Here is a 23,065-nt window from a genome sequence, read left to right on the forward strand (position 1 = left end):
AAATATTTATCAGGGTAAGCAAGAATCTCTCACAATATCCACATATTCTATATCCATTGTAAAAATATGAACCTTTGGATCATTGATATCCCAGCTGTTCTCATCAATATGCATGGCTCCCCACCCAGCGGCGCTGTCTTTCAACGGGTCACTACCTGAATAAGATAAGGTTGTTTTTAGTAGGGATGTCAATCCGTCAAATTTTCTGACCGGATACGGATTCTTAAAAGAATCCGTCCAAAAAAAGGCGGATTCCCGCGGATTTCGGATTCTTATTTTTGGCGGATTCCGGATTCGGATTCCGGATTCTAGCAATATTTTAGGGCTTTTTAAAAATATTAAAAAATTTATTGCTACATATGTCCTAAAAATTAATGTTCTCTATAATTCACTTCCGAGAATCGAACCAGATTTCAAAAGATATTATATATAATAATGATGATCTTTGCCTTCAAAAAGGCGGAGTTGAAAGGAAATACCTCAAGACGCTAATTTTAGCTTACCAATTAAGAATCCAAATCCGCTTTAAAAAAACTGATTCCGGATTCGAATTCCAAAATTGGGCGGATCCCGGATTCGGATACAGATTGCCAACTTTAGTTTTTAGAGAAATTACGCTATTGTTTCACCATTCTTAGGGGATTTTAAAAAGTTGACATGAGTTGAAGAAAAAATTACCCACTTAAAATAAATGTAGAGGGGGGGGGGTGTGAGTATTCATACACCCTCAGGAAATCAGGTCCTGGGCCGGCAGAAGGTAAATTTTGACATACATCCCCAATGATGATAAACAAAAGTACCTACTCCTTCTATTGATCAAAATTATTAGTTAAAAATTTAAACACTGCTAATTTCAAACTTTCTAAAACAAATAATTTTTTTGAGCCAATAAATAAGATATATTTGTATAAAAATATACAAGGATGACAAACATCCATAAAAGCGAAGCTCTGAAACGGTAGGAAAAACGAATATTTATACTCATAGTGTGTCAGAAATGAAAAATCGGAACATAAATGTCGAATCAAAATTTTATTTAAATTTGTTGAAAAACTGCAGAAATACAGGATAATGTTTAAGGACATACTTACGTTTTTAGGACTCGATTATAGAGATGCTTTGCTTATAACATTGTACTTTGTTGTCGTAGGAACGAGTATTCCAAAAATCCAAACAATCGGATGATCTTATCACATACAAATTTGTTGTCAAAAAAGTTAAAAATCAATATGTTTAAAATGGACATACGGACATTCTGGTAACGGTTATAGAGTTGCTACGCTTTCTAAATCATACCTAAATCATACTACAGGAATCACCATGCAAAGTTTGAAATCGATAGGACAATTCTAACATGCCTAAATTAACGAAAAAAGCTATCTGTTACAGACGTACGGACGGACGGACCGACCCTAATTATAGAAAAGCTTCGCTTTTAATAAAAAAGATATGAAATATATTTTATTTAATATTTTAGTAAAATTAAAAGATAAAAACAGGGAGGAAGAAGACGCTGGACTGATAACTACACTGGTACCCAAAGTTTAATAACCGCGTTATCTTATTACTTCAATTAAAAACTCTGAGTACTAACATTTTGATTGGTTGGTTCCAAAATAGAAGTGTCCAAACTTTTCAACCAATAATTTTAATCTACAGAACTAATAATTTTGTTTATCATAGTAATTGTTTATGAATTTTATCGTCCATTGTCTTATCCCTTTAGATCCCTGAATGACTTAATAATACTTTAGTAACCTTTTAATATATTTATTTAATAACCCCACGGAAAAGTTCTTCATTTTTATTTTCCTATTTATCTGGAATAAAAAACTCGGGAATAGTCCCTTTCGTAACATCGCCCAATAAGCGGCGATTCGTCGTATTTTTAAAATGGCTTTTTATAGGTTATTTTAGGTTAGGTTATATTGGGTTAGGTGATTGCCTGACAGGGTTAGGTAATGCCCCGCAGGGTTAGAGCCCTCCGCAGGGGCTAGAAATAGGAGAAAAGCTAATGTGAAAAATACGAAGAATCGCCCTATAAGGTGCGATGTTACGAAAGGGACTATACCCTAAAACTCTCCTTAGCAACAACTCTTTAAACGGTTACTCTTTGCTTTGATATTATTTTTTGTAAATTTATCTAGTCCACTAACTTGTTATTTATAAATGGCGGCCTCTAGGGGCACTTACCTGAGTTCGGGGGGAGGGGTAGACACCCACCCAACTTTTAATTATAGTTTATTTTTAAAGAAGTAAATTTAATTTTCTAGGGCAATTTTTCTTAGGGTATGTACGGTACCCTCCCCAAAAAAGGAAACAAAATAGAACGTTGTGTTATACGTCTCTTTGTCTGAAGCTTAAGATCTCATTAACCAATGAGCCAATAGTTCCTAATTTTGTGACACTTATAGTTATTTCTCGCATCGTATTATAAACGGCTTTCCGCGGATATAGAATGTACAATTATAAGATTAATCTTATGATTGTACATTTTTATATTCGTAGAAAGCTGGATAGATTTAAATAGATTGAGGTCTTTCCTGAATTTTCAGTCTAAACACCAATTATTTCTTTGCTATAGATTGTCACACAGACGAATAATTTTTACATTTATGTAAAGAGAAATGATTCTATTAAATGCTTGACTGAAGTCAAACATACACAACTAAAGTAGTAAGCTATTTGGGCAGAAAACAAGGAAGATTACGACACATAAAAGCTAAGCTGTTTAATGCATAACATAAATATTAAACCAATAATTGAGAGGAACAGAGATGTTTTAAAAAAAGAGGGGAAAAAGAGAGAGAGAGAGAGGATACTATAAAATCACGAAACCTTACATGTAGCACGCCTGGCGTCACTGAAATTTTTTTTGGGTGGGCTTAAATCTTTATAACATATCTCTATACCATGTAAGTGATAGCAAAATAGCTTCAAACCTGCAGAGGAACAATAGAAAGCCCTGCCTTAAAAATTGTGTAAGGATCGGTCCCGTCGTTTACAAGATCTAAACAGGCTGACAAACAAATACAATAAACTTACTACTTTATAATATACGACTAGTGGCTTCGCCCTTAGCCTTTTTGGGCGAAGGTTGGGGGTGTCCCATCCCCCAAGAAAATAGCCTAAAACCACCACAGGACCAGTAGGTATATTCCCTGAAGAGTAGAATCCGATCGGTTCAGTGGTTTCCGAGATCTTAAGAAACACTCGGACAGACAGACAGACAGACAGACAGACGGACGGACTGACAAACGGACGGACAGACAGACATCAAACTACTTTGTATTATAGATGATTAATGTTTTGTAAACAATTGAGCTAACCCCATAAAATAATAAATCATAAATAAAACAGGGAAATCCTCAGTTGTGCTATCATTAAGTATTTTATTCCAGGGAGGGAGGGGACAATTGGCTGGTAATTACACTGGTCCCCAAAGTTTTTTTTATACATTTTCTTCGTTGGCTTAACATCATTGGAGGCTTTTTTTAATTTTGATTAATTGGTTTATCAATTTTAGTGTCCAACGTTTCAACCACTAGCTGTAATATACAGAAGGGGCAATGTTGTGTAAATTCATTGGGGATGTATATCAATTTATCGGCCATTGTCTTATCCCTTTAGATCCCTGATTTTATACAATATACAATAAATAAATAAACCTATTCTATTAGAATTTCCATGCTTTACGCTATGCAAAATATAACTTTATTTCTCGTATTCATTCAAATCCGGTGGATAAGAACCGGTTCTCATCCATACGAAAAAACTATGTCTAGCATCGTATAATATCCAGCTTTCTACGAATACAAAAATGTACAATCATAAGATTAAAAACAGTTTTTTTAGCCGGTGCCTTCGGCACCTAGGGGCTAAAAAAACTAGTTTTAATCTTATAATTGTACATTCTATATCCGCGGAAAGCCGTTTATAATACGATGTGAGAAATAACTATTAACAACATTGTTACAGTAGCGTTGTTATGTCAGCCAGAGTCGCGTTTCAGTTTTTAATAGCCAATCTTATATTAAAATACAAAATGTCCGTCCAAAGCATATTTGGGGAAACATGATTTTCTCTGCTAATATTCAAGACAGACGTCTTTTTGTCTATTAGTCGGTCGGTTATAAAAACTGAAGATATTTTTTTTATGTTTTCAAAACTGTGATGGGGGGATATGTTGTACAGAGACGTTTTCAGGGAAAAGCCCCGCATCAAATTATGTTACTAATGAAATTGAAATATAAATGAAATACTAACTCATATCGTAGTTATGAATAAGCTTGGTACTATAATGCTATGGAGAAATATTTCAAAGAATTTGAGAACAACTTCAAATCGACCCTGTAGAAATCACTCCAAATTAAACAAAATCACCCCCCCCCCTTGTTTGAAGGGAAGGTTCGAATCCAACAATATTTTATGTAAACTTCATTCCATTTATAATGTTTACTTCATAACATTTACATCTATTTTGTTTGGTTTATGACCTCATTACTTTCAGCTCCATTCATTTAAATCAAATTGTACATGATAGATTTTTCAAAGCAAAATTTTTACTTTTAGGGTCTGTTAGCTTGTCTGTCCATCCGTCAGTAATGGTTTGCTATGATCGTTAATAGACATATGTTAAAAACCGTCATATTGTTATAAAACCATGGATCAAAGTATAATCTAAAAGTATTATTATGGAGGGAGAAAGGGCTGTTTAACTTTATTACACTAGTCTCCAAAGTTTTATAATAACGTTTTCTTATTCGTTGGCTTAACAACTTTAACTATTAATGAATTTTGATTGGTCGGTTTATTTAGTTTAGTGTCTAAACGTTTCAACTACTGATATTAATCTACAGAAGGCCCAACTTTGTGTATCATTATTCATGTGTGAATGATGTACATCACTTTTTCGGCCATTGTCTTATCCCTTTAGATCCCTGATTATTATTATGAGTTATTACACATATAATTTTAAAAATTTAATGTTAATGAATAGTGGTGATCCCCTGAAAGACCAGGTATACTCATGTGTCAAGCGAAGCACTGAAACGGTTGGACAAACGGACATTTACACTTGTATAGTGTCAGAACAGAATAATCAGCATATTAATGTATAGGAGCAAAAGCAAAATTGTATGTTAATTTGTTGAAAAACTGCTTGATACAGGATAATGTTTATGGATATACTTACATTTTTAGGACTGGATTATAGAGTTGCTTCGCTTATAACATTATACTTTGTTGTCCCAGTAATCAATATACCAAAATTCAGATCAATTAGATGATTAGATCACATAAAAAATTAGTTGTTAAAAAAAGTAAAAAAATCAACATGTTTAAAATGGACGTACGGACATTTTGGTAATGATTATAGAGTTGCTACGCTTTTTAAATCGTACCTAACTACTAAAGGAATCACCAGGCAAAGTTTGAAATCGATAGGACAATTCTAACATGCCTAAATTAACGAAAAAAGCTATCCGTTACAGACGGACGGACCCTAATTATAGAAAAGCTTCGCTTTTAATAATTATAGAAAAGCTTTGCTTTTAAAAACAATCTTCATTAACAAGAAACTGACCATTTTGTGTTATTATTGAGCTTTGACACTATGGATGTTGACATACTTGTTTGGAAGAGTATTTAGCCCAAATGTCTTTGAAGTTTATGACGTATTAGTCTGTGTTTAGTTCAACCCATTCAAGTAAATAATTGGGTTATTTCCTGGTATCGTAAGAGATAAGACAAAGGACGAAAAATTTCTAAACATCTCAAATGATAATAAACATAATTACCCCTTATGTAGATTAAATTATTTGTTGAAAATTTTTGTCACCGAGCAATCAAAATTCAATAAAAGTACAAAGTTTCTGAGTTTTTTTTTGTAAAAAAGAGATTTGCTCATAAAAATTTGAATATAAAACTATTTCTTATCATTAGATAGAAGGTAAATTTAAAAATAAAAATAAATAAAATAATTATATTTCAAAAGGATATTTTTTCATTATATTGATTAAAAGAAATAAAGGAATTTTTCAATATTAAATACGCAATAGAATGATCTCAATTAATACTTAAATTATGAGAAAACAAGGATGACAACATACATAAAAGCGAAGCTCTGAAACGGTATGATAGACGAACGTTAACTCTTGTAGAGTGTCAGAACTGAATATACAAAATATAAATATACAAGTTTTGACAAAATTATACTTCAATTTACATTTTTTGGACTTGATAATAGAGTTGCTTCGCTTATAATATTGTACCTTATTGTAATAGGAATCAGTACTAAAAAAATCAGATAAATCGGATGATTACATAAAAACTGTTGTTAAAAAGTTAAAAATCAACATGTTTAAAATGGACGCTTTCTAAGTCGTACCTAACTACTACAGGAATCATCATGCAAAGTTTGAAGTCGATAGGACAATTCTATCATGCCTAAATTAACGAAAAAGCTATCCGTTATGGACGGACGTACGGATCGACCCTGATAATATAAAAGCTTCGCTTTTAAAAAGGGGAAAATAAGAATAAAACCATGGCTTCACATAAAGTGTCTGTTGGGTATTGTTACCCCCAAAGAACATTAAACTGAAGTTTTAAAATCATAGATCATTTCTATCTGGTCTATATTTACACTAAAGTAACCAATAGACAAACAAAACATACACTACAATAAATGCATGTTTAAAAATTGACATTAATCATACTACATTTGATGTATTTATATTTCAATAAAATTTTAATTAAATATGCGGTTTAATCAATTTATTTTGTCCAATATAAACCATAAATTTGGTACCAATTTTATATAATATCTACTGATTGATTAGTTTTAAACATTTGCAATTTTTCTATTTTTAGGTGAACATTTATTAAAAGCAAAGCTTTTCTATAATTAGGGTCGGTCTATCCATCCGTTGATTGTACGACCTTTGTCTATGCATGGTAATTAAGTATTTCTAACTTTTAATATCAAGTGCCCGACATAGCAACAGTAGATAACTTTTAAGGTCTCCAGTATGTCGCAGTGTGGTCCAGTCTCGAACCCGACACCTCCCCGACAGCAAGCAGACACGCCATCATTTACGCTATTACTGCGGGCTATGTTTATTTAGTACATTAACGTCCTTGTTAATACAAATACTATTTATACTTTTGTTGAACATATTTATATTAAACAAAGTTCAATTAGCGTATGTACTCTTTCTCTGTCAAATAAAACAAGGACAAAATAGCTAACCACTGCAGTGATATAATTGTCCTTTTAATTGTAGCTTTTCATATGTCCTGGGCAGGTTTACATCAATTTGGGGGGATGTTACCACCACGCTCCTAAAGAAACCCCCCACCCACCCAGGGAGTAAGGGAGGGGACAATGGGCAATTAATTCAATATAAGAGTTATCAAAGAAAGGGCATGAAATCCAGTTTAATTCAATAAATTTGTAGGAAATTATAAAGGGATTGTTAATTGAATAATAGATTTCCATAGCGTCATTTAAAGTGAAATCACAACTTGTTTTTGATGAAATATATTGAGGTTTTTTGGTGTGATTTTTATATTAAAAGATTATTGGACCCGGCCAGCTCCTAGCAAGAATATGACTGCCCCTTTTTATTCTGTTTATTTCCCTTGCCCCTTTCCCCCACCTCCCTTCTCCCTTCTCCCCGTCTGCTACATTCCAAACTAACACAACGAGTGTTTATTTCCCTTCCCCCCACTTCCCTTATCCCGTCTCCCCGTCTGCAATATTCAAAACATACATAACGAGTAGCGGCATTCTATGCGCAAGTCCCCAAACCCAGTCAGAAACTGCTAAATTTTTGCACATTCCCTTTAAGCCAGTCCCCAAAGTCTGAGACTCCTAAAAATTGAATATTCGATCCATTGTCCCCTCCCTTACTCCCTGCCACCCACCTCCTAAAAAAATTAATTTAAAAAAAAAATTAAGAAGGGGGCGAGGTCGATTTATCTAATACTCCACACCTTTAGAGCCTCTATATAAAGTAGTTTTTTAAAATAATCGATTGAATCCTATTTTTAGGGGAAGATTTAAATAGGAACCATAATGGTTTTAGGCTACTTAATTTTTAAATTAATGTCTTGGGAGGGTTTTAGGCTATTTTGCTAAATTGTCGATTATGCATTGCTAATTCAATTATTTAGTTGTTAAATGATAAAAAAAACCCTAAATTCATTAAAACTAAGTGACAAACGAACACAAATGTTGAATATCCACGTCTCTCATTAATCATTTCAAACTCGAATGCAATGTTTTGCATTTACAAAAATTATTTTTAAAATAAATCATAAAATTGAGTCTAATCAGAGGGTAAAATACAAAGTAGCCAGAGTTTTATTTCCACGTTGTCTTATTTGTTAGCTTAAGATAATTCTAAATGGATTTTAATTGGTTGGTTCCATGAATGATGTGTCCTAACTCTTCAACCAATGAATTTAGTTAACGGAATTGAGGCCATGATGTCGATATTTGAACTAACCTGCACCTTAACGCGCGCGCGCGCTACGTATAATCCAAATTTTCGCCATAAGGTAACAAATCATCTTAAGACATCATAAACTTGCATAAAAAAAGTTAAACCTGTTACGAGCCAAAACATATCCAGTACTCTTAGGTATTTAAACAGAGGTGGATTCTTTAAGAAAAAATTAGGGCTACTTAGTGAGACAAAATAGTTTTTATAAAAAATCCTCCAAATTACATAAAAAATCTACAAAAATTAAACAAAATCTAATGTTAATAACCCTTTTATGATTTTATTTAATTTTTGTGCGATTTTAGAGGATTTAAAAAAAACTAATTTTGCATCAGTAAGTGACCCCAATTTTTTTAAAGAATCCACCTCAGGTTTAAAGTAAGACGAGTCAAGATAAACAACTTTTAAAAAATTAGAAGGAGCGTTTACTATTCTCAGGGACAAGGGACCAAGATTCTGACAAACACTTCTAAGCAAAAATTCCCCCACAACCAACTTCTTTCTTTTCTCCCTTCTCACCCATTTCCTTTCAGTTGCATGACAAAACAGGTTTTACGTCAACATTACGCCACAAAAATATCCAACTTTTTAGAAATTTCAAATGGAATTTATTTGCTGACTCACAGCCCCTGCTATGAATAAATGACAATTTAAGCATTTTAGACTTTAGAAGAGTGTTTGATGAGTAATTAAATCTTTTAATTAAAATGCACAATTTTAATGTTTGTGCTAAAAGATCTAGCTAACCACCCGACCGATATGGCTTTCCGTAAGAGCACTTTGAAATTTTAGATCAATTTTGAGGGTGTTGTTTTTGCTAAGAGATATCAACCCTAGAAAAAATCAAACCCCCACTCTACCATTTAAATTAAGGTGTTTGGTACTCCTAGTATAGATGTTTTTTTGTCATAATGGGTCCTGCTTCAATGAGTTTATTTATAGAAGAAAAGATTTAGTTTTTACTTATTAAAATTATGTAACAATCGTTTAAGCATTTTACGAGATCTTAGCTGACATACACACCTACTAGAGAATCTAATAATAGATTTATATTATCATTCTCCAAATTTCTAAAGATGTAAAGATAAAACTTTTAGTTCCAAAAATAAGCCTTATTTTTTCCTTGATAAAAATAGCCCAAAACTTTTGCTAGAATTACGTGGGTAAAATGGATTCTACAGAATTGTTCTTATTTAGTATTGCACACAAAAAAATTGTCGAACCATAAATAGAAAGAATAAATCAAAGTTATTTTTATATCAAAACAATATTTTTTTGTTTCGTTTTGATCCTTTTTTCGCCCCTTTTTTGTTTAAGTACGGTTCTACCTAGAATAAAGTGAGAGGGGGAGGGGGGTTGAATATAATGTTTTACCATTAAGAGAAAAGTGATTTTCTCAGCTGCTAATTCAGATAGATTTATTTACCAAAGACGTCTAGTAAAATTAGAACGTCTGTCTGTCTGTCTGTCTGTCTGTCTGTCATTTTTCAAAAGGCGAATATATATTTAACTTGTATAAAGGCTTCGTGATTTTCTAGTATTAATATGTGTTGTTTAAATTAAAGAGCATATGCTCTATAACTCACTTTGTCCGTTTGTACATCCATGACTTTTTTGTGCTTCGCTTGTTTGAAAAAGGGGTCCAAATTTTTGGGGGGGCAGAAAATGAAACTTGCTATATATAGAAAGTATTTATATTTATAGACCTGTTGCAAGCCTAACTTGGTTTTACATAAAACTTTTGAACAGAAAAAGCATAATTAACTTGGAGTGACGCCATTCCGTCTGTCCCAAGGCTTTTTATTTACTTTTAGGTCAATCATTATTATGTTCACATTATGTAGCAATTTTTTAATAATTTTTTAAAGCGAAGCTTTTCTATGATTAAGGTCCGTCCGTACGTCCGAGACGGATAGCTTTTTTAGTTAATTTATGCATGTAAGAATTATCCTATCGATTAAAAACTTTGCATGTAGTAGTTAAGTACGGTTTAGAAAACCGTAGCAACTATAAATCCCTAATAAAACTAATCTATAGCTAGTTTTAGACCATTTTCAGGAAGTAGACTACCGCCACTTAACACAAAAAAAGTTTTTAATTTCTCCACTTTTTACCTTTTTTAATGAAATTGCAGTTTTTTAACTAGAAATTTGTTGTTTTAAAGAAACAACCATCATTTATTTACAACAATAAATGTTCTTGGATTTAATGTCTATCAAGAAATAAGGAAAGTCATTACTAATGAAAATGTTTTGTTTATTCTAGGGTTGGCAATCCGTCTAATTTTTGGACCGGATTCTCCGCGGAATCTGGATTCTTATTTTTTTGACGGATTCAGGATTCTAGATTTAAAAAAAATAAATTAAGGGAATAAATTATACCGGGCACTGGGAAGAATCTAAAGCCTTCAAAGATGGGGGGGTTGAAAGAAGAAACTCAAGACGCTAATTTTACCCTAACATTTAAGAATCCGAATCCGCTATAATAAAAACGGTTTCCGGATTCGGATTCTGGATTCCAAAATTGGCCAAAAATTGGGCGGATTCCCGATTCCAACCGGATTGCCAACCCTAGTTTATTTTATTGTCGTTAGGCATGTGTATATTAAGTATCTTTTATTGTGTTCCATTATACATTTGTGCATTCACACAAACTGCCTGTGAAGCACTGACCCCCCCCTCCCAATCCCTCTTATTTTGTAATTTAATTTAATGTCTAACCCTTTGGGGCCTATAACTGCGTTGCTCTAACCTGGCAGTGCTACCCAGTACCCATTATAACCTAACCTGACAAACTAACGAAAATTACCCGCTCCGCTTTGTTATTTTAAATTTTTAAAAGCGAAGCTTTTCTATACAATTAGAGTCGGTCCGTCCGTCACATGATGATTTTTAACTTTTTTAACAACAATTTTTTATATGATAAAATTATCCGATTGATCTGATTTTTGGAATACTAATTCATAGGACAACAAAGCACAATGTTATAAGCGAAGCATCACTACAATCAAGTCCTACAAATGTCAGTATGTCCTTAAACAGAATTCTGTATTTAAGAAATTTTGCAACAAATTTACGTAATTTTGTCAAAACTTTTTGTTCATATTTTGTATATTCAGTTCTGACACTCTACAAGAGTTAATGTTCAGTGGTTAACAAGGTATTTTACACGAATACAATACATTTATCCGTGAATAGTAGTTGTGAAACGCTCATGATTTGAATGCTAAATATAATTCCCTTTTTTTTATATATTTATAACTTTTTATAGTTGTAAACCAGTGACGTGCTAAATTATTTATTTCATGTTTTCATGTGATGTCATGAAAATTTGCTACAACAGAAAGGGATCTAAAGAAATAAGACAATGACTTATAAATTGATATACAATAATATACATCCCCTATGATTACCCCTTTTGTAGATTACAATTAGTGGTTGAAAACTTTAGACACACAAATTAATGAACCAATTAAAATTTAATTGTTAAGCCAACGAATAGGAAAAGGTGATTACAAAACTTTGGGGACTAGTGTAATAAACAGCCCAATGTCCCCTCCCTCCCTGTAGTACAACAGACCTAAATATGAAATTTAGATTGTAATTAAGATTGAGATATATTTCTGATTTCAATTAATGTATAAATATATTATATATAAATAGACTTGGTAATGCTTTATTTAGTACCAGCGGTTTCGCCCCTGGCCTCCAGAAGCTTTGCCTTAAGAGGTTTGATCAACCTAATTTTTCAACAAAAAGAACCTTACTAAACCCCTTTGAAATAGTTAAAAATATCAAAAAGCTTAGGAAACAATAGGTAAACAATGATATTTATTTTTTAGTTCGGCATTTAACTAAAAATACACTTATAAATAATTGCGAGAAAAGTTGATAGGTATTCATTAAGTTTATTTTATATTAATCTTGTAATATTTTTTTCCCCTATTAGTCCTTTAATATAACGTAGCAAGACTTTTTTTGTCTGAAGCTAATGATCTCGGAATGTGCTGGTCTGAATGGGTTGTATTTTTCAGAAAAGTTTCACCAATATCTTGCTAGGGTTTTAGGCTATTTGCTGACTTCTCCTGCCCTTTTCTAGATGCTAGGGGTGGATCCACTTGTTTCAATAAAAAGAGGAGAAACAATCCTTATAATAAAGTAACAGAATGTTTGTCTATGTGTTTGTATAGAAGGATCTCGCTACCACTGAACCTATCGGGTACTCCTTTACAGGGAAGCTGCTCATAGATCCCGGGAAGGTTTATAACTATTTTGGGGGAGGGTACCACTACCCTCCCAAGAGATAACACAAAAAAATGGAGAAAATTTTGTTTACCGATTCCTAGGAAATCAAGGTCTAATATTATAAGCGAATCATCTATAAAATCAAGTCTAAAATATGTAAGTAAGTCCTGAAATAGTATTTTGTATCTAGTCAATTTTACAACATATTTAGATAGAACTTTCGCTTTTATGGAAGTTGGTATCAGAAAGTAAGAAAAACACATGAAATAAATTTGATGTATTTTTCAACAGAGAATTATCTTGGTTGATATCCTAACCTGTCCTAGATTAAATGAATGAAGTTGTAACTAAGGCCATTGACATTAATTGTGCAACAAAGTAGAAACTTTAGGTGTTGGGTGATCACTACCGCATAAATTCACACTTATTCAAAGTTGCATTGGTTCTAGTTGTGGTTGTAGTAGCCCTGTGCCCAGTTCACAAATAACGTTTAAAGGTCGAACGATTTTTCTGTAGGTCAACCTGAACAAGTACAACCCACAAATACCTTTATAAAATCGGTCAACCTAATGCTTCTTAGGTCGACCTTTGTCTTGTGAACTGGGCTCTGATTCTCTCATATTAATATTCAGATGCAAACAGAGATTATTCATCAGAATCCTCTCGCCAATCACTAGATTAGTAAGCTTCGCGCACAGCTAAATCTATTTCATGCTACAATTTAGGCTGACCCGCAGTTTTGGAAGCTACTCAATTATTACTTATGGAGTATGATATAATTTGCTTGATTTGTAGGGTCCTAGCTCCCTACAAATCTGTTTCATTACACCCTAGAGGAATCACAGAGAAAGTTGCAGGATAGCATTTTAACAAATTGCAAATTAATTTCACTCAATTCCAAAGTCTTTGAGAAGAATTGAGCTTGAAAGGGGGAGGTAGGTTGTGCTTTAATTCCGTAAAGGTGTGAGTTTTAAGGCTAAAAAACAGTAGTAGAACGATAAAATTTATGTTAACTTAATTTAATAAAAAAAATTTTATGTCAATAGTTCTTTTCAATAAGGAATACACATATTTAGTGAATATTATCGTTCTACTACTGTTTTTAAGGCTTAAAACTCACACCTTTACGGATCTTTAGAAAAACCTACCTCCCCCTTTCTCAGACTTCATTTGTCTACTGTCAAAAGATTGAACTTTTAAATCACTCTACCTCTTTATTATAGCAAATAATTAAGAAAGGATGTTTTGTAATGAGAATGAAGCAAGAAGAAACTGGAATTGATGCGGTTCAGAATACTTGATAATGTGGTTCATTAGCGAAAATGAAAGCACTCCACAGTGAAAGATGCATTAACAGTTTAGTCTTTAAATAACTTTAAATGGAAACTTTGATTTTGGTTTCTATGTGCTTTAGAATGAATTTTCAACAATCAAATTGAAATAAATCTCTATTCTATAGAAGCAGCATATCTTCCTTTCTGTAAGCAAAGAAAAATCTCAGAAACGACTAGTCTTACCCTTCCCCTCCTTCTTTTAAAAATAGAGGTAATTAAAAAAAAACATTACTGCGACCATTAATTTTGCATTAAACTTAAATTAATTGCCCTAAAAAACTGGGGGGTATTTTTTTGTATTAAAACCACCACAGGACCAGTAGGTATATTCCCTAAAGAGTAGAAACCAATCGGTATTGTGGTTACCGAGATCTACAGGGACAGACAGACGGACTGACGGACAGACATAAAGTTACTTTGTATTATAGATTTAAAAAATTAATCATGGCAAGAAAACGAGTTTTGTCGTATTTTCTCCTATTTTTAGCCCTTGTTTGGGCTCTAACACTGCGGGGCAATAATTAACATTTACCTAACCTAACATGAAATAACGAATCAAAAGCTACTGTAAAAACAAAACAAAACCCGCTAACTCGTTTTCTTTCCATGATCCAAAAAAAATCTATGAATGAAAGTTTCCCTTGAAATACTTTCAACTTGGAATTTCCATCTATAAAAATATCCAGGTTATTATGGTAAACAAATAATCTCAGGAATCTAAAGGGATAAGACAATGCCCGATAAATTAATGTACATCCCCAATGATAACACACAAAATTTCCCCTACAATTAGTGGTTGAAACGTTAGGACACTCAACTTAATGAACCAACCAATCAAAATTAATTTGAAGTACTCAAAGTTAATTAAAAATACATGATTATAAACTTTGGGGACTAGTGCAATAAACAGTCCAATGTCTCCTCCCTCACTGAATAAACTTAAAGGAAAGAGACAAAATACAAATTTTAATTCATTATTGTACTTTTTGCAAGTACTAAAAGAATGCTATTTTCAGTGCCAAGGACGTCCAAGCTTTTTTTGAGCGGATAAACTGTGAGGTTTCAATGGGTTGAGGGTGAATAAATTTTAATATTTTTTCAGGTACTTGCTTACATGTGGTAGACTGGAGCACCGAAACCCCCCCCCCCCCCTCCGCTTAGTTTTGCCAAAAATTAAAAATAAGGGGGGGGTAGTTTTTTAATGTCTGGAAAACGGCAAGGAGGAAAAAAGCTCAGCAAGGCAAAGACTTAACCCCCCCCTTATTTTTGATTTTCTTCATAATTAAGGGGGGGGGGGGGTTAAAAACTACCCCCCCCTTATTTTTGATTTTTGTCAAAACTAAGCGGGGGGTTAAAAAACTACCCCCCCCTTATTTTTGATTTTTGTCAAAACTAAGCGGGGGGGGGGGGTTTTCGGTACTCCGGTCTTCACATGTAAGCAAGCACCTTTTTTCAGATTAAGTAAAATGAGGGGTATAAAAGTTGTAGGGAGGGTAAATAACCCTTTAACCCTCCCCCTCACCCTTGGAGGTCTATTTTCATTGTCATACTAAAGACGTTCGAATTTTTAAAGATTTTAAATTTAACAGTTTATTACTTTATGCCAATTTTATTTTATCTAAAAATGTGTACACCAATGTCAGAGAAGGAACATTATCTATAATACAAAGTAGCTTGATGTCTGTCCGTCCGTCCGTCTGAAGCTTAAGATCTCGGTAACCACTGAACCGATCGTATTCTACTCTTCAGGGAATATACCTACTGGTCCTGTGGTGGTTTTAGGCTATTTCTTTAAGGGGTGGGACACCCCCAACCCCCCCAAAAACAAAAAAATCCCTCCTCCATTTTTTTGTAAGAGATATCCTTGGTCCTTTTTTTTTGTAGAAGATTTCTTTGGTCCTTCTTATTTTTTTTTAATATACGAATTTCACTAGGCGCGAAGCCGCTAGTACTGTAAATTTCACTAGTACACAAAGTCTTTTTCACAACGTTATCTTCTTTGTTACATAAAATTTGGATCCTTTTTTAAAAATTGTTTTATTAGTTTTAATCCTCAAAAGGATGTGTTTAGTACATTTGGGATGTAAATCTATTCATCTAATTAGTCTTATCCTTTAGGATCTTTGTTAAAAGCAAAGATGACTTAAACAAAAATCTAAATTCGACAAATAATAATTAAAAATGGAAGACGACATACCTTGCATAAGAAAATGGTGCGGCATGATATCCTCCTCTGGTTCAGCAATGTCGGTGTGCAGGTTTCCTGTGGCGGCATACATCTCCGGAGTTATCTCTATTATATCATCTTCGCTGTAGCGTTGAGCTGGGCCCTGAAAAATGTTATCCTATAATATAAAGTAGAAAGCGAAGGATCTCGCTAACCGCTGAACCGATATGGTTTTCATTTACAGTGAATCTTCTTAAAGGACCTTTTAAGGTTTATAACTGTTTTGGAGGAGGGTATCTCCACCCACAAAAGAGAATTTTCAACTCCCATTCCTTTATTACTTTTACTTACTAAAACTTAAATTGAAATAGGAAAGAGGGAGCGGGTCGAGTGCCCCTAGAGGCCTCTAGGGGGAAGCCGCTAGGAATTAAAAAATAAACAAGGATGACAACATCCATAAAATGAAACTCTAAAATCAGAAGGTGTAGGTCAAACACTTTACAAAATTGGTGATATTCAGAATGCTTTTCAAGCACATACTGACATTGTTAAGACTTGATTATAGAAATGCTCACTTATTCATATATAAGATTATTCCTTTATGTTTTAGGAATCATTATTCCGAAAACTCAGATGAATGGGATAATCATATAAAAAGAATTTACAAAAAAAAACATGTTTTAAATAGACCAATGTCTAGAAAAAAACGGTCTTTCTGGTTGTGATTATAGAGTTGCTACACTTTCTAAATCGTAACTAATATTTACAGGAATCATCTGTTAAGTTTGAAATCGATAGTACAATTCTAAGATTCCTTAATTGTTGATATGAGCTATCCGTTTTACTTTTAAAAAGTATCGTTAAAATTTATCAGCAATTTAATAATATTTTTATTGGTAACTGAAATATTTTAGGTATAGAACACAAATTGCGCGTTTAAAAAAAGAATATTAATTAGAAAAGGCAAGAGTTGTGTGATACTAATAATTATAAAACTATATCTATAATTAATAGTAATTTGTAACCTATACTTTCTATATCTAATTGTAGAGTATCAAAATACTTAATTATAGAACTAAAACATACTTTTTTATATTTTTAGCAGCAAGGCTAATCTATAGTTTTGCTTTTTTGTCTGCTAATTAATCAAATCCTTTCAAATCAAGTAGTAGGCTTTTTTGTCTGAAGCGAAGGATCTTGCTAACCGCTGAACCAATATGGTCCTTTTTTTACCGAGAAGCACCTCAAGGGTCTAGGGGGGGGGGGGGTGGCGGGTGGGGTTATCTCCACTTTTAGAAGTGAATTCGCCACTAGGGGCGTAGCCACTAACTTTTCATAAAACGTAGTTAGATCTCTTTAACTCCTAATCCAATTAGGTTATTAATTTTAAAGCTTGATATTAGACCCGGGATGGTTTCATGCCGCTTTTTTCTAAAACATAGGATATTTTCAGCCTATTTTTGCCGAAAACCTTGCCTCTAGATGCTAGATGGACGCAGTAGGACAATATGGCAGGAAAAATCACTAAATGAATGAACCAATCAAAATCTATTGCAAGTCCCCAAGCCAACGAATTTAAAAACATCATTAAAAATCTTAGGGGACAAGTGTAGTAAATAGGCCATGGTAACCCGCGACCGTGGCTTAACACGTAGCGCATCCGCTCGTCGTCGGGAAGGTGATAGGTTCGAATCTCGGTCCGACACCGCGTCATAACTAAAGACGTTAAAAATGGTTCCCACTGATACTATGTCAGATGCGCGACGTAATTAGTTAGAGTGGAGAGAATGCCTTGGCCCAAAACAGGCACCACTCGCTACCATGCACAGTTTGGACTTCTCAGACAAAGGTCGTGCATCTCAGAGAGTTGGTTGTCTGATGGGTGAATGGACGCTTTACACCGCAATCATAAGTATTGTATGTATGTTCCAAGGTGCGTGGAGAGAGGTCTAGTACCCGAAGCGACACCTAGCCCCTTAGAGTCTTAACTCTTAAATAGGTCCCCTCCATCTCTGTATTATTATTCTCTTTATGGATATTATCATCCTTGTCTGATATAAAACGCAGTTATTACAAAAGTAACTTAGTGTTGCTAGACATAAATACAGGGATCTAAAGGGATAAGACAATGGACGATTAATTGATTATACACAAAATTACCCCTTCTGTAGATTAATTTAGTGGTTGAAAAGTTTTGACACTTAACTTAATAAAACAACCAATCAAAACTTACTGAAGTCCTCAAAGTTTTAAGCCAACGAATAATAAAACGAATAAAACTTTGGGTACTAGTGTAACAAACATTCCATTATCCTCTCTCTGACATAAATATCAATTATTATATAGAAACAAGGAGTTTTTTTCCAACAAGGATGACAACATCCATAAAAGCGAAGATCTGAAACAGTAGGACAAAAGGGCATTAACACTTGTAGAGTTTCAGAACTGAATAATCAGAATATAAATGAGTTGATGAAAAATTGTAAGTAAATTTGTTGAAAAATTGCTCGATGCAGGATAATGTTTATGGACATTCTTACATTTTTAGGACTTGATTATAGAGTTGCTTCGCTTATAATATTGTAAATGTTGTCCCAGGAATCAGTATACCAAAAAACAGATCAATCGGATAATTAGATCATATAAAAATTTGTTGTTAAAGTGAAAAAATCAACATGTTGAAAATGGACGTACGGACATTTTGGTAACGATTATAGAGTTGCTATGTTTTCTATATTGTACCTAACTACTAAAGGGATCACCATGCAAAATTTGAAATCGATAAAACAATTCTAACGTGCCTAAATTAACGAAAAAAGCTATCCGTCATGGACGTACAGAGGGACCCTAATTATAGAAAAGCTTCGCTTTAAAAATTAAGGCAAGAATCTAGAGAGGGAGGAGACATTGGACTGTTAATTAAAAAAGTCCCTTTACTGGTTGGTTCATTAAGTTGCGTGTACAGACATTTCAAACACTAATCACCTAAGAAGGGGTAAAAAATTTGTCTTTAAGATTAGGGGAATGATTTATAGGTTCAAGGGTATAAAATTTAATCGATCTACTTTTTGCTTTAAATTGTCATGTATATCCCAAATGATTATTAAAAAAAATATCCCCTCTCTAGATTACAAGTCGTGGTTGAAACGTTTGAACGCTGAACTTAATGAATCAACCAATCAAAATTCAATCAAAAGTCCCCAAGTTGTTAAGCCAATGTTATTCCATTGTCCCCTCTCTCTCTGTATAAGCAACGATTATTGTATGATAATTTTTGAAAATTTTGTTCCCGTATTCTTTCAGGGTATCTTATTTGCGTAAAAATTGCGTTCTTAATTTGCAACTATAAATATAATTTGAAGAAAATGGCTTGTGCAAAATAAGTTTTGCTTTGAAAATATTTTTATGTATTCTTATAGCAAAGCTACTCTCTATTTAAATGATATCAACATTGTCTATCAATCATTGTCTATAGCGAAGGTTCCGCGCTAACCACTGAACCGATCGGGTTCTCCTTTACAGGGTAGCTTCTCATAGGTCCCGGGAAGGTTTATCAATATTTTCTTGGGGGGGGGAGGTGCGACACCCCGAACACCCCCCCCAAATAAAAAAATGAAAACTCACTCCAAAAAAAATATTTTTCTTCGTTTTAAAATTAAAATAGAGGGGTCATCTACCCGACCCTGTTCAAAAAAAAAAAAATCCTTTCCCCCCAAATAAATCATATTCCCATAAAAAAAAAAATTACAATTCTTTAGAAGCTAAAAAGTTGGAGGTAGGTGGTAAATTTTTTAAGGGGGAGGGGGGGGGTAATTACCTACTAAAAATCATCACTGCGCAATAAGCATAAAAATACATCCAAAAAAATCCTGTTTGTTTCTTTATCCAATTTGTTTATTTTTTTGATTATTAATTTACTCCTTCCACTAACTACATAGTAAAGCTACTCTTTAGAAGAACAACAGAGATGGGTTCTTAAAAAAGAATGCCGCGTTTTTTCAACATTTTTTAGACATTGATTGATTGAACGAAGACGATATCGTTATACAGAGTTTACAACTTAAGAATAAAAAATTAAAATTATTATTTTAGCCATTTGTATAATTCACTTTTGTTTGTACAGCCTTCATAGAAGAAAAACAAATAATCTTCAATTCATTTTTGCTGCATATTAATTAATGCATCTTTTTAGAGCTGTATCAGACATTATACAAATGGCTAAAAATATAATTTTAAAATTTTGAACTCTTAAGTTGTATACTCTGTATAATGATATAGTCTTCGTTCAATCAATCAATGTCGAAAAAACGCGGCATTCTTTTTATGAGAACCCATCTCAGAGATGGGTTTTCTTAAAGTTATTGATTGATTTAAGCGCAGACAACAGAAAGAAATGCCTCATAGAATTTAAACAGAGTACCTATACAACTTAGGAATTCAAAATTTTAAAATTATTATTTTTGCCATTTGTATAATTTCTAATTAAGCTCTAAAAAGATGCATTAATTAAAATACAGCAAAAACGATTTAAGATTATTTATTTTCTTCTATAAAAGCCGTACTAACAAAAGCGAAATAATTAAATAAATAGTTGTATACTCTGTTTAAATCCTACGAGGCATTTCTTTCTGTTGTCTGCGCTTAAATCAATTAATAACTTTATGAAAACCCATCTCTTTACAAATAATTCAGGTTTTTCTGTTAAAGGGAACTATGCACGAACGAGAGCAAGGAATTTTTAGCATCTAATAGCATCTAATTGGAGTAGTTTTTTTAGTGAATATACCAGAAAGGGATTTTTTAAAAAAAATTTTGCCTTACCCCATCCAAAATAGTTTTTAAAGTGATTTGGGGACTGTGGCGTGCAAAGTGTTTTGTAAGAGCGTAAAAAAGGGGGGAGACGGACTTTTCCAACTTCAATCTGATTAAGTTTGTGTTAAAAATGTATGCTGTCATCCTTGTAACTCAAATATTCTTGTGAAATATTAAATTATTTTTTTATTAAAAATGTAATTATCGGTCTGAAGTGTAATTAATATAAAAAACAATTTATCTTTTAATCACTTTTTCTACAATTTTTGATGACTTCATAAACTTACTAAAAGAATACTGAATTAATATGTACATATATTAAAGGAAGCCTGCAGGAAATATACAGTACTGCTTTAACTAATGAAAGACTTCCACAACTCCATAAAATTTCATTTTTAAATGACTAACTTTATTGTTATTGAAGCTGGAGGCTATAAATGAAGGGTATTGGGTCTACAAGTGGCAGTCTTTCAGCAGTTAAAGCTGTGGATTTCCTGCAGAGTTCCTTTCAGTAGCTTACCATTTCTACAACTAAAATATGTCTTTACGTTGTCAATGATAATAACTTAATTAAGATTATAAAAACATGTAGGATACAAAGATAGGACAATTGATGGTAAATAACCCCTTCTAATTTTTATAAAACAAGTTTCTTTTTTAGATGAAAAAAAATTATTGGAGAAAAAATGTGAAGATTGTTACTTTGTTCAATCTAATCCAACCGATCCCCTCAAAAATTACGAGCTAAGCAATGGGAAAATGAGTTTATACAATTTGAGGGGAAGAATCATTTACAATCCATTGTTCTTTCTTCTATTTTTAACAAAAGTTTACCTTAGAAGGATCCAATGGGCGGGGTTTTGTAGATTTGCGCTTTGCCGCGCCTGCGCTGCCACGTGCCTTGATTTTTCCCGCCAAAATTGGCGGATCACCTGTTGCCACATTGCCGCCATTTTGCAGGAGCATCGACTTTAGGTCTAATCCATCTCTCACCTAGAATGATCAACATTTCTAAAAGCGTAGCTTCTATATAACTACATGTCCGTACGTATGTACAAAGTTCCATGACAATCCTTATACTAAAGTAACAGGATGTCTGTCTGTTTGTCTGTGTGTTAGTATGTTTGTACCGAAGGATCTTGCTAACTGCTGAACCAATGTGGTTCTCCTTTAAAGGGTAGCTTCTCATAGGTCCTGGGAAAGTTTATAACTATTTTGGGGGAGGGTATCACCACTCTTCCAAGGGAAGTTGCCCTTAAAAAAAATGCCACACACCCCAAAAAAAACCTCCAGAGCAAAACCGCTAGTTACTGAAATAACATTAAGAACAAAGTAGGGTTAGGCCGGATACTTTTTTGGCCGGATTCCGGATATCCTGCGGATTTTTAATCTCGGATATCCGGTTCCGGCCGGATATCTGGCCACGTTCGAAATCCGACAAATCGCCGGATATCCGGCATTAAAAATCAGCCGGATATCCTGCCCACCCAACCCTAGAACAAAGTGTACCTCTAGAGTGACCACATTTTTCTTTTTCTCAACAATCTCGAGCCCACTCAGAGTTATTCCCAATACTTGTGCACATTCAGTCAAACTGGCCAAACTCTAAATAAATAGTTTGTTAATTTTCAGATAAATTTCTTTTTGTTTAAGGTTTTAAGCTATTTTTTTTACAAACTCCATTACAATATTCCGGGTTCTAAAGAGATAAGAGAATGGCTGATATATTGATGTACATACCCAATGATGATATAAAAAAATTAACCCTTATGTAGGTTACGATTGGTGACTAAAAACTCAACTTAATGAACCAACCTATCAAAGAAGGTGTATCAACTATTTTTTTTATAGCTAGCCGGTTATTTTAGTAAGTAGTAGATGTAAAATTTTTCATAGAATTCAGATATGCAATCGGTTTTTTTTGTAGACCTCTTATTTTTTAAGTAATTTAAGTTTAAAAAAAAAAAATTAAGTCGATTTTAAGGTACTAAAATGCAA

The 23,065-nt window shown here is 33.2% G+C and overlaps 1 protein-coding gene across 3 annotated transcripts in view; it reads right to left on the bottom strand.

The window, feature by feature from the left end:
- LOC145306539 (uncharacterized) overlaps positions 1-23,065 on the bottom strand; it is a 52,135-nt gene that overhangs the window by 13,826 nt on the left and 15,244 nt on the right. For all 3 annotated transcript variants that reach the window (XM_080148714.1, XM_080148715.1, XM_080148716.1), the window contains exons 5-8: positions 22,577-22,672; positions 21,902-22,060; positions 16,286-16,418; positions 73-155 (exon numbers count right to left, since the gene is read on the bottom strand). In XM_080148714.1, the coding sequence (XP_080004840.1) occupies positions 73-155; positions 16,286-16,418; positions 21,902-22,060; positions 22,577-22,672 (471 nt within the window). The remainder of the gene's footprint in view (positions 1-72; positions 156-16,285; positions 16,419-21,901; positions 22,061-22,576; positions 22,673-23,065) is intronic.

This window comes from Acartia tonsa, chromosome 14 (assembly GCF_053477335.1).
Source record: "Acartia tonsa isolate MP-2025a chromosome 14, ASM5347733v1, whole genome shotgun sequence".
Taxonomy (NCBI): Eukaryota; Metazoa; Arthropoda; class Copepoda; order Calanoida; family Acartiidae; genus Acartia; species Acartia tonsa.